The 13,009-nt window shown below is 33.2% G+C and overlaps 1 protein-coding gene across 2 annotated transcripts; it reads right to left on the reverse strand.

The window, feature by feature from the left end:
* Nucleotides 1-8,961: 8,961 nt before the first annotated feature.
* LOC122724784 (receptor-like protein EIX1) lies at nucleotides 8,962-12,084 on the reverse strand. Of its 2 annotated transcripts, XM_043960535.1 has the most exons (3): nucleotides 9,273-12,084; nucleotides 9,142-9,149; nucleotides 9,017-9,080 (listed from the first exon to the last, which is right to left on the reverse strand). In XM_043960535.1, the coding sequence occupies exon 1, from the start codon at nucleotides 12,031-12,033 to the stop codon at nucleotides 9,277-9,279; it is 2,757 nt and encodes a 918-aa protein (XP_043816470.1). In that variant the 5' UTR covers nucleotides 12,034-12,084; the 3' UTR covers nucleotides 9,017-9,080; nucleotides 9,142-9,149; nucleotides 9,273-9,276. The 2 variants fall into 2 exon arrangements, with proteins under 2 accessions (XP_043816465.1, XP_043816470.1); XM_043960530.1 differs by having other exon boundaries at nucleotides 8,962-9,149.
* Nucleotides 12,085-13,009: the final 925 nt, after the last annotated feature.

A 13,009-nucleotide genomic window follows, 5' to 3' on the forward strand; every position in this document is an offset into this window, starting at 1 on the left:
GGGAGGTCAGCAGTGAGTCCAGTGTCAGAACCTGCAGAGTCCGTTCAGAAATAACTAAAGGTGAGTGGAACTTAACTTAATGTTTTAATCTGAGAACTGAATATTTTATCATGCTTCATGCATCATGACTATGCAATAGGGTGAGTGCATTAGAGTACACGAATATGACGCATTGCATGTATCCTTGTACTTGGCATTGCTCCTTGTATATTGTTTATGTGAGACGGCACGGACTTCGTGAGGATTCATTAGCCCTCAGAGGAAAGACCTGGAACAGCCCTACGGGGACCAGGCACAAAGACCTGGAACAGCCCTACGGGGACCAGGCACATGGTACTCCGGTACCCCAGATGAGATAGAGGGAGTTTTGATCCGTCCGGCCGAGGTGATGTGATTATGTGTTGCATTCCATGAGAGCATGTTTTATCACCTGGTCTTTTATTACTATTCTACTCACTGGGCTATAGTAGCTCATCCCTCTCCCCTAACTCCAGTTGTGCAGGTTCAGAGGCCAGAGAGAACTCAACAGGGTACAGGAAGAGTACAGAGTGGTGTAATAGCTAGTGTGGACATGTAAATGTATAGAGATAGTGTATATGTACAGTGTATAGCATGGTGCTTGACTTATAAGACTTGTAATCCCTTTGTGGAGTCACATGATCAGTTTATGTATGTTTCTTTATTGATGTATGTTTATGAGCAAAACCAGGCTTAACATTATGAGTTTGATCCGCCTAGAGCCATGAGGAGCTCTAGTAGGGATTAGTAGAGCACAGAGAGAGTGCATGCACAGGTTAAGTCTTGGAAGGAAGAAAAGTTTTATGTGTTTTACAGAAACTGTATGATCATGTATGGGATTGCACAGGTCTACACAGGATAGCAGGCTTACTACGGGTCCCGGCGACCTTAAGTCGATCTGGATCCTAGTGCCGGTGGCAGTTCGGTTTCCGGGCTGTTACAAGAGCTCTCATCTTTGCTTTAGGCGGTTAAACTCGTACTATGTTAAGCCTGGTTTTTCAAACACATCAAGTAAAACATTTACATAAAAAGATCATGTATACAAAAGGGTTACAACTCTTATAAGACAAGCACCATTCTATACACTGTACAACATAAACTATCTCTTTATAATTACATGTCCAGACTAGCTATTACATATCACTTTACTCTTCTGTACCCTGCTGACTTCCCTCTAGACTCTGAACCTGCAAAACTAGGGTTAAGGGAGTGGGATGAGCTATACTAGCCCAGTGAGCCGAACTATAAAATATGATATTAAAACATGATCTCATGAAGTGCGTCACGTCACAAACAAGCCACATCAAGGGTAATCCTGTCACCAATTAGTCCCAGCATCGTCTCTGTACCAGGGCGTAGAGGTAGGCACCCGGTCTATCTCGTATATATATATGTGTATATAACACCTGTGTCAGGGCATAGAGGTAGGCACCCGACCTTTCTCGTCTATGCCAGGGCGTAGAGGTAGGCCACCGGCTCTCAGGGACTATTGGATCATCCAGAATTCACCCACATCAACAACATAGGATGCAATGCAACATATTCGTGTATTCTAATGCAATCAACCTACTGCATAATCATGATGCGTGAAATATGCTAAAAGCATTTGATTTCTCATATTAAAATAGTTAAGTTTAGTTCCACTCACCTCTGGCTGACTCTGAACTGACTCTGCAGGTTCTGAAGCAGTGCTCACTGCTGATCTCCCTGGTTCCTCTGGTCTGTTCTTACACAGGTGGACTCAAATGAGGGACCAAACTAACTCAAGGACAACTCTATAAAACTCCCCAAAAGCCCTCTAAAACATCCTAAAACTATCACATAAAACATGCAAAAGAAGACTGGACAGGGCACTTTCGGCGGCAGGTTCGGCGGCCGAAACCCCCCTCCAGAGATGAAACTCATGCATGTTCGGCGGCACCTTCGGTAGCCGAAAGTCTCGTCCAGAGACAAAATTCGGGTACTTTCGACGGCACTTTCGGCGGTCGAACCTTCCCTCCAGAGACGAAAGTCCCAATTTTCGGAGGCAAGCTTAGGCAGCCGAAACCACCTCCTTAGCACGTTCGGCGGCCGAACCTTCCTTCGGCGGCCGAACCTGGTTTTGCCCGAAGGGCAGAACCTTGCTCTGCTTCATGCAAACTCTCCCCCAAACTTACCCAAACATGCAATCAACTACTCCCAACTAGCACATACCTTATATCATGCATAAAAGGTCTAAAACTAACTTATAACCCCAACAAACATATCAAAACAACACTTAAACATGCTTATACACAAAATCATCAAAAACCTCAACTTAACCTAAACATGCATATCCACCATAAACTCCTATAAAACCTTCAAAAATCAAGAAAGGAAGTTCAGGATCTTCACTTACCTCTTCCAAACAAGAGAATAAACGATCCCAACGTGGAGATATGGAGAAATCCTCTCTCAAAGTCTCCAAGCTTCCAAACTTTGCTCTTTTGCTCAAAAACTTCAAAACCACATAAAAACTCATCAAAACCATGGAAGATTTGAGAAAACATGAAAACTCACCCAAGGAAGATCATGGTCTCACCTGGGTCTGGAGAAATGGAAAGCAAACTTATCCATTTGACCGACCTAGGGCCTTTTATAGGTGGCTGGCCAAACCAACTACGGCGGCCGAATGTGAAACCCGAAAGCCATGCATGTTCGGCGGCCGAAAGTCACCTTCGGCGGCTGAACCTTGGCATTTCTCCCTTGGTGCTTTTCTTTCAAAAACTCATTTCTTTTAAGCTTTAAAACATTAAAACTCAGTAAAAACACTTATAAAAACATACCCTTTACCTTTCTAGAGAGTTCCGACACCCGGAATTCCACCGGACGGCAGGAATTCTGACGCCAAACTCTAGCCGGGTATTACAGCCGGGACCCGTAGCAAGCCTTACATACATCCTGTCATACCTGATAACATCCCATACATGATCATACATTAAAAAATTTAAAACTTTCCATATACCAAACTTGACATGTGCATGCATCATAACTATAAACATAAAACCCCATACTAGAGCCCTCATCAAATGCTCTAGTGGGTTAACATAACATACATCAAGCTTGGTTCATCATTTCTCATCATAAAAATATTTCATTTAAAGATCATGTACAAAGGGATAACCATAAACATTAGGGCCAAGCACAATACTAATTCTCAATTCCTTTCTTTACATTACTTAACATCATATACATTACATGTCCACTACTAACTATTACATAGACATCACTTCAACCTTGAAGACTTCCCGGTCTATCCTGAACCTGCAAGCCTGGGGGTTAAGGGAGAGGGGTGAGCTAAAAAGTCCAGTGAGCAGAACCATAAAACAATATATAAAACACATGCTTTCATGAAATGCATCACATCACAAATAATTCACATCAAGGATGGACTTGTCACCAATAACCCTCTACATATCCAATTGTGCCAGGGGCATAGAATGGGCCTCACTGGTCTTTCTCTTAACATAACATAACATAACATAACATAACCAATGTGCCAGGGGCGTAGAATGGGCCTCACTGGTCTTTCTTTAATATCGTGCCAGGGGCGTAGAATGGGCCTCACTGGACTTCCATACCGTATCGTATCATAACCTGCTCGAGGGCTAGTGGGTAATCCAATATCCATCCACATCAACATCATATTATGCAATGCAACATATTCGTGAATTCTAATGCAAACAACCTAATACATAACATGGCATTCATGATGCATGGATCATGCTCGAAATTCAGTTGCTTTAAAATATAAAGTTCAATTCTACTCACCTCTGGCTGACTCTAAACAGCTAACACTGTGGGCCTCATTGGTTTCTCGGGTCCGATCCTACAAAGGTGGACTCGAATGAGGTGCCAAACATACACTAACATGACTATAGACAACTCCCCAAAAACCCCCTAAAACATCACAAAACATGCATGCAAAACAAGCAAATGAAGGCTGGATAGGGGACTTTCGGCGGCACCTTCGGCGGTCGAAAGTTCCTTCCAGATCTGAAACTAATGCACTTTCGGCAGCAGGTTCGGCAGCCGAAACTCCCCTCCAGAGCCGAAAGTCCAACTTTCGAGGGCGAGTTTAGGCAGCCAAAACATGCCACCATAGGCAGGTTCGGCGGCCGAACATGGCTTCGGTAGCCGAACCTAAGTTCTTCCAGAAAGGGAGAACTCAAGCCTCTCATGCACATTTGCCTCCCAAACCCTCCAAACTCGTTCACAACACTCACCAGCATGCACAAACATGTATTCAAGCATATAGGGGTCTCAAACTAGCCTAAACCCCAACAAACATCAACATAGCAACACATTTAACATACTTTTACCATTTAACTAACATAAACCCTAACCTTTTACATCTACTCTAATCATGCACTAAACCCCCTTAAAACCTTTCAAAACTTACTTAAAACATAAAAAGAGGTGAGGATCAACACTTACCTCTTGAAGATCGAGAGAAGGCATGACCCAACTTGGAGATTTGGGAAAAACGAGTTCTGAAGGTCTCCAAGCTTCCAAACTTCAATCTTTGCTTAAAAATCTTCAAAACCAAGTTAAAACTCATAAAAAATATGAATGATTGTAGGAAAACATCAAAACTAACCATTGAAGGGCATGGACTCACCTTTGCCCGAAAATAGAGAAGAAAACTCGTCCATTTTCTGACATGAAGCCTTTTATAGGTAGCTGGCCAGACCACCTTCGGGGGCCAAAGGTGCTCCCTAAACTGCACCATGTTCGGCGGCCGAACATGAATTTCCTTCCAAGGCACTTTTCTTTCAAAAACTCAATTTCTTTCTTATTTAAAACCTTAAAATACATAAAAACATTTTATAAAAACATATTTTACCCTTCTAGAGGTTTTCGACATCCGAGATTCTGCCGGACGGTAGGAATTCCGATACCGGAGTTTAGCCGGGTATTACATTAAGTAAATATATTTGATAAATATATATGTTTTCACTTTGTATAAAAATAATTTATTATAAGATTTTCCAAAGTTTTAAAAATTATAATTATTAAAAATTAAAAAAAAAATATCTGCGCATTGTGCGGGTTCGATGGTAACTAATAAAAAAATAATCAGATAAAAAAATATTCTAAGCACGGATAAAATTCAAAAATTGACAGAATTTCTCTTAATTATACTTGTAATTAATACATATAACCTGTTATAATTTTAAAATATAAAAATATGAAAGAGATCACGGGTGACTAGTATAATTAATTCATAATATATTTGCAACACTATTTTCTATTTCCTCTATGAGAATCAAAAGATTATATATATACATCAATTAAAATATATTCATTGGTCTGAGCATATAATCTATATATTATCTTCTAAAATTATAAAGAATTTAGGATTGAGCCGACCTACACTAGACTCTGATGGAGTGCTAAGAATGGATCACCCAAAGAAATTATAATATTAAAAATATAAGAATGAGTATAATTTAAATAAATAACACATGAAAATAGATAAATATAATTTAATTCAATTAATATAAATTAAACTGAATAAACATTTTGCTAAGATATTGTTGCTGAAATGATGAATATAAAATCATAAATGTGATACATAAAATCTACATATACTCATAATATGTTTCATGCTTCCTGTAGATAATGTTGACATTTTAAGTGTGTTAAAATAAAATAATAATAGTATGAGGGCAATGTTGGCATTTTAAACTCTATGATTAAAATGATGGTTCAAAAGCAAATAAAATACTGATAATATGCAGAGTTACCCCAAAGGATGACCACCTTACATACGCTTATATTATATTAAGTGTTTCAAAGATAATATAAATATATGCTAAACTGAAAATAAATCATCTATCATCAGGGTGTTATCTACATAGTATAATCGACTATTTATTCAGCCTTACTTTAAATTTTATTTTTATTAATTTAAAAAATACAAATTCATTTTATCCATTCTCATATATATATATATATATATATAAATATATATTTTAAAAAATATCAATATTATATATTTATCCGCTTATATTAATGAAGGCAAAATAAATTTAGAAAACACATCCTATTATGTATACTGGTACCTGATCAAGAAAAATAAATATATTTTAAGTGATAAATAAATATTGTAAAATGAAAATATAAAATGTGAAATGTAAATTTTAGTATTATATATATATATATATTTAAAAAAATTTATTAATATTTCGGCATAACTAGAATTTTTAAAATTACACAGACTAAAATATTATGAATATTATTTAGATCAATTTATAAAAATTATTAATTCTAAAAATAGAATTTTATTAATTGATATGACTAAAATTTACTTTTTTTTCATTATTAAATTATAAAATCATGAGAAAATAAATTAAATCATAATAATCTGAATAAATGAAAATAAAATTTATTTTGAAAGTTTATAGATTGATTGGATTGACAATAATAAGATTTAGATTGAAATTTTTTTTTCTTTTTATAAATAGTATAGCAAAATTCTGTTTTTTTGAAAAGAAGAAAAAAAAAAAGCTCTGGTTTCTGAATCCTTTCCGAAATCAGAACTTTTATTTATTATATATATATTTTTTTAAATTCATAAATTTAATTTTTCTTTCAGAGTATTATTAATTTAATAAATTAGATTAATAAGATTTTACGTTGTATTTTTTGACATTTTATCTTAGTTTAAGATAAATCGTTTGATATAGTTGATCATTGATAATTAGTAGCCGATGTTGATAGCGAATGATTAATAGCTAATTATTACTTACGGTTAAAATATCTAAAATATTTAATAAAAAAAATTTAATTTTTATTATTTAAATGTAAATTGATGAATAAGGATATATATTATATAATTTATTTATAATTAAAATGTATAGAAAAATTAACAATTTATTATATAATATATATATAATTTTAAAATATGATTATCAATAAAATAAATTTTATTTTTATGCATATATAAGTTATTTTTATAATATTTATATTTATTTTATAATTATAAATATTTTAATAATATAAATTAAAATTTATTTTAATATAAAAATTTGATAATTAATAAATATTTAAAAAAATAATATAATCAAAATAAAATATAAAGTCTCATCACGTATTAACGGCTAATGAGAAAAAATTATAAATTTAAAATTAATTAAAAAGGCTGTTGATAAACTACTTATCCATTATTAATAGTCTTTTTTTTAAGTTATTAAACGAAAAAATAAACTGTTTGGAAACTGATGAATTATTAGTAGAAAGTTATCTGTAGAGTGAGTAGGATTCGATTCAAATAAAAAAAATTGATTGAATTGAATTAATTTAAAATTTTAATTTAATTTTTTTTATTTCAATTTAATTTTTAATTTAAAAAATTTTAATTATTTTAATTTAATTCAATTTTAATTAAAAAAATAAAAAAATTTAAATTGAACTAATTAGTAATAATAATATATTATTTTCAATAATATACAGAAATTAGAATATATTAAAATTAAAATATTCTAATTAAATTTTAAAATACAGTAAAAAATAAAAAATTTATTAAAAATTTAAATCGATCAAACTGAATTAAATCGAATTGAATCAGACCGATTCAATTTGATTCGATTTTTTATTAAAATTGATTTAGTTTAAATTTTATAAATAATAAAATTTCAATTTTTGATTTATTCGGTTAACTGAATCGACTGAATATTCACTTCTAATTATCTGTACGGATGAAAAAAAGTAAAAAATAAACCAAATACTCTTTTAAGTTCTAACCTGTAAAAGAAAATAAAAAGGAAATAAGTACTTTTGTTAAAAAAAAAAATTACTGATTAATAAGAAAGATTATTGATTATGAATTATGAATTTGTTATATTTTTTAATTATTTTTAAAATTAATAAAAATATATAATTTATTGAAGAAATTTAAAATGTTTTATTATTGCATTCAAATATGAAAGTCTCCTCCTCCATCACAAGACTTGGGAGTGTAGCATGGGTTAAATTACTTTCTTGCCCACCACAGATTATTGACTTTGAAATATTTATGTAATCCCTTTGGAATCGAATTTCCAATTAAGTCATAAGTTTTTATTTTAAAGGCATTTATAATATAGTATTTAAGATTTAATAAAATTTAAACATTAATTTAGTTAATTCATGAGATTTTACTTTATTATTTAAATAATCATTATATTAAAATTTACTGGTATACCACTTTCATAAAACTGGATTTAAAGCAGCAAATTGAAATTATTTTTATAAATAAAATAAATATAAAAAAAACTTGGTATAATTTTATATATATCGATATAATTTTATTATTTTTTATTCTTATTTATATAATTTTATTTTTATATAAATAATTAAAAATTATTTATATATTTTATATTGTGTGATTTTTTTTTTAAATAAAAAAAATTAGATAAACAACTAACTCAATTTGAAATATTCTGTGCAATTCAAAAACAAGAGCGAGTCTTGTGGGGGCCGGAGGAATTTCTGTATGCTTCCATTGCTTTTCTTGTGTTTGGAACCACATTAGTAATTGCAGCCGTGAGGTCGATTTTGGTAATTATACCCATCGTCAATTCTTTGGCTGCGGGAGAAGACGCACTTCCGGCGCCTGTAATTCCTTGTAAGCAAACAGCGTCGGAGGAGAAGGAGCAGCAAAGACCAAACATGTGAAATAATATAAGATGACGTTGGTTGACAGAGGGATTTAATTTCCAGCCAATTGATTATTTTCATGCTGGATCACGTGCGTGGCACAAGGTTGGAAAATTCAGAGAGGAAAAAAGAAATTGCAAAAAATGCTAAAACTGGGTTTGGTTGTTAGAAATTATTAGATATATAAAAATTGTAGATTTTTATATTAAAATTCGTATGATTTTTTTTAGTTGGCAATTTTTCTATTATTTTATAGCAATTTAAAGTTATTGTATAGAAAATTTAAAGTTATTAATATAGGAATTATTTTTAAAAAAGCTCAAGAATATCAAATCCTGGAAACAATCACACAAAAACACATCCCCTTTAAAGAAAATCTTCCAGCCTTCCAAACTTCAAACCTCGAATGGAGGAGGGTCTTTATTTAAATTTAGCTTAACATCTGCTGCAATCTCAAACAACCTTGAATCCTACATTGAACATTATCATCAACAATTAACATTAACCTTAATTGAAATTTCTGTCAATTTGCATCTCTAACAACATTAATAAAGCATCCATGAATTATGAGTGATTAAATAGAAAGAACTAACCTTCTCATGCATTTCCTTCTAATTTGTTTCTGAGAAACTTTCTCTTCACTTGATTTGCCTTGATTGCAATTGTTACCCAAAGCTTGTTGTAGACTCTGTCAACTAACCCAAACCAAGCACACCTCCATGAGTCGTTGAAGTACAAGATGCTACAAACTCCAACAAATCCAGCCGCAAATCCCATTCCCATACCACCGTAGAACCAAACCATTTCAGAGTCATCTTTTCTCGTAGTGCTACCTTTTTCATGACCTTTAGGCAATTCATCTGCATCATTTGAACAGTTATTCAATGGAGGTCCACAAAGTCCATCGTTGCCGATGTAGATGGATTTGTCATCCAAAGTCTGAAGTTGGTTTCCCGTTGGAATTCGTCCAGATAAGTGATTGAATGACAAATTCAAGTGACTTAAAAAGTTCAAATCAGAAATGCTGAATGGAATAGAGCCAGAAAGTTCATTTTCAGACAAGTCAAGTGATTCTAGTGAGCTTAACTTGCCAATGTTCCAAGGGATATGTCCATCCAATTTGTTTGTAGATAGATTCAGGTTCTGTAGACCTGAAAGATTCATCAACTCCTGGGGAATTTCTCCAACAAAGTTATTTCCTGAAAGGTCAATGGAATACAGAAATCGAAGTGTTATACTATATTCAAGCTCCATTCCTTTGACATAAACCTGCACATTCTCACCATAGCTAGCTCTTGCAAATCCAAAAATGGGATCAGCATTAGCGTAATAGTCCCACTGCCCTTTCTGCTCATGCATAGCAATTGCAGTAAAATTGCCAAAACAATTAGGTATGGTTCCAGTCATCACGTTATTTGCCAAGTTCAATATGCGAAGAGAAGCAAGGTAGCAAAGCTGCAGAGGAATCTCACCTTCAAATTTATTGGAGTGAACACTCAGTACTTTCAGAGAAGATAGGCTCTCACCTATCCATGAAGGAATAAAACCATCAAAAGAATTCATGCTAAGATCAAGAGTCTCCAAGGATTCTAGATTCCTTAATGACATTGGGATCTTTCCTTGCAGAGTATTGTTTTGCAGATGCAGGGAAACAAGCGACTCTTGAGAACCCAAGGACATTGGAACATCACCACTCAGCATATTACTTGAAAAATCAATCACAGTTAAACTTGTCAAATTTCCCCAACATGAAGGTATTCTTCCTGATAGCTGATTATTCGAAAGATCAAGAATTTGTAAAGATTCAATCCTGCATAAAGTAGCTGGAACGGTACCATTCAAGTAGTTGTTGGAGAGGGATAAGTGTCGCAGACTTGGCATCATATCACTGATATTCTGGGGAATCTGGCCGTGGAGCAAGTTGTTGGAGATATCCAATATGGTTGCATCAAACTGAGAACGGGTTAAAAAACCATCAAACTGGTTAGATTTCAACAATATGATCCTATATTCGTTAGCATAAGTTGTGTTCAGTTTTCTGAAAGTTGGCAAGGTCCCAAACAACTGATTATAAGATAAATCCAATGATACAATATTGGAAGAAATATTTTCAAACCAGTCAGGGATGTTATCTGAGATGCTTGCATTAGACATGTCTAAAAATCTAATGCTCTTTTGTGTTCTGAGCCACTGTGGAAAAGGCCCTACTTCACAAGATGATAAATGAATCCAGGAAAGTTGAAAAGGAGGTATCCATTCGGGATCTATATCAAAAACTAAAGAATTCCCATCCATACTCAACTCAAACAAGCTTCTCAGGTTTAACAAGTGAAGTTCAGAAACTTTCCCATGCAATGAATTCTTACTGAAATCTAGTATTTCGAGGTTGTAAAGCTGTCCAATGGATACAGGAATTGAACCCCAGAAAGAGTTTTCAGAAAAAGAAAGCTCTTTCAGGCGTTTAAATTGTCCCAAATTATCTGGAATACTACCAGAAAAGGAATTGTTTAAAAGAATCAGAGTCTCTAAACTGTTCTTGATGCAACCGGATGAGTTGCCAAAAGTTCCAGAAATCTCCCCGCTGAACTTGTTGTAACCCAAGTGTAGCTCAATCAAATTGCAAAGCCTGTTCAACGTGTTGGGTATGTTGCCTTCTAAAGAATTAAAATCCGCATCAAGGGAAGCAAGAGAATTAAGATTACTGATATCAGTGGAAAGAGACCCTCGGAAAGCATTATCTTGTAGAACAAGATTTTGAAGTTTGGTAATATTATATAACCAGCTAGGGATTGTGGAATGGAAGTTGTTCGATTCAAGGTCGAGAACCTCAAGAGATGTAAAATTGACATGTGAAACATCACCAATGATGGAAAGCTCACAATACCTCAATTGTAATTCTAGTAAAGAAGGAAGCATGTTTATTGACTGCAACCAATTTTCACACTTGTCCAGGAGCACATAGGTCAAGTTCAAGTATTTCAAAGAAGATGGAAAATGGAGGCTGTGGATTGCCAATGAAGGATTCAAACTGAGATCAAGATACTGCAAGTTTGAAAGATTTCCAAGATGAAGGGAAATGTTTCCCCTGATGGACGTCCAAGAAAGAACGAGGTTAACTACATGACCGGTTATGTCATCGCAAGTGACTCCGTCCCATCTGCAGCAGTCATCTCCCACCCATGAAGGCAACGAGTTTGAATTGTCGACGAGGCTTGACTTGAACTTCACAAGAGCTTCTCTTTCAGTCTTGATACAGCTTCCATTGAAATTATCTCCATTGCAGAAGGAGGAAACGCTTTGAAGTAGAATGAGCAAGGCAAGAATCTCAACAACATTGGCAGTTGATGTTCCCATAACTTCTCAATTAAAAAACAAACACTCTAGCAGATTTTAGAAATTAAATCTATAATATTTATATGCTTATTTTGTAACTAATTTACAAATTTTAATATATTTTTTCATAAAATGATCTTTTTATAAGGGTAATTACCATTTTTTATAATATAAAATATATAATCTATTGAAGAAATTTAAAATGTTTTATTATTGCATTCAAATATGAAAGTCTCCTCCCCCATCACAAGACTTGGGAGTGTAGCATGGGTTAAATTAATTTCTTGCCCACCACAGATTATTGACTTTGAAAGACTCATCTCTTTAGACTTGGAATTTTGAGTCATCCAGTGCCTTTGGTACCAAATTTCCAATTGAAGCACAGATTATTAATTCAATTGCTGTCAATTTTGTTGAGACGATATTATCAGAATTTAACTTTTTTTTTTTTCATTTGTGATTTTTTTAAAATTTTTAATTAATTTATAAATTTTTTAAACTCAAAAAATCAAATAAAACAATAACTGAAAACATTATTTCCAATTAATAAACAATATATAAGAATGGTCAGAAATTAAAATAAATAAAATATCATTAAAAAGAACAAATCACTTGGTGTAACAGATAGCATATGAACAACTACATTAACTTATTATCGAATTCAAAGTAAAATCTAATGAATATGTCTTTAAAACAAACTGGAGTTTTATTTTAAAATCAACCTTTTACACGTTAAGTTGTTTAAATTAAAAAAGAGTCTCTCTTAAAGCAACAGTTTCTGGTGAATGAGGAGCGAGTAAATCCTAAAAAATTTCTAAAACTCTAATGCAAAAGTTTGTCCGATCATTTTGGACAACAACAATATAAAATCTACACTATTCTTGAGCATGTAGGATTGCATCTAATTACATTATGCTCTACTAATTGCAGGAGAACTCCAACCATGAATACGTAATACAATCACATAAAATTAAAATAAATAAACAAGGATAATTGA

Source organism: Manihot esculenta, chromosome 1, assembly GCF_001659605.2.
Source record: "Manihot esculenta cultivar AM560-2 chromosome 1, M.esculenta_v8, whole genome shotgun sequence".
Classification (NCBI taxonomy): Eukaryota; Viridiplantae; Streptophyta; class Magnoliopsida; order Malpighiales; family Euphorbiaceae; genus Manihot; species Manihot esculenta.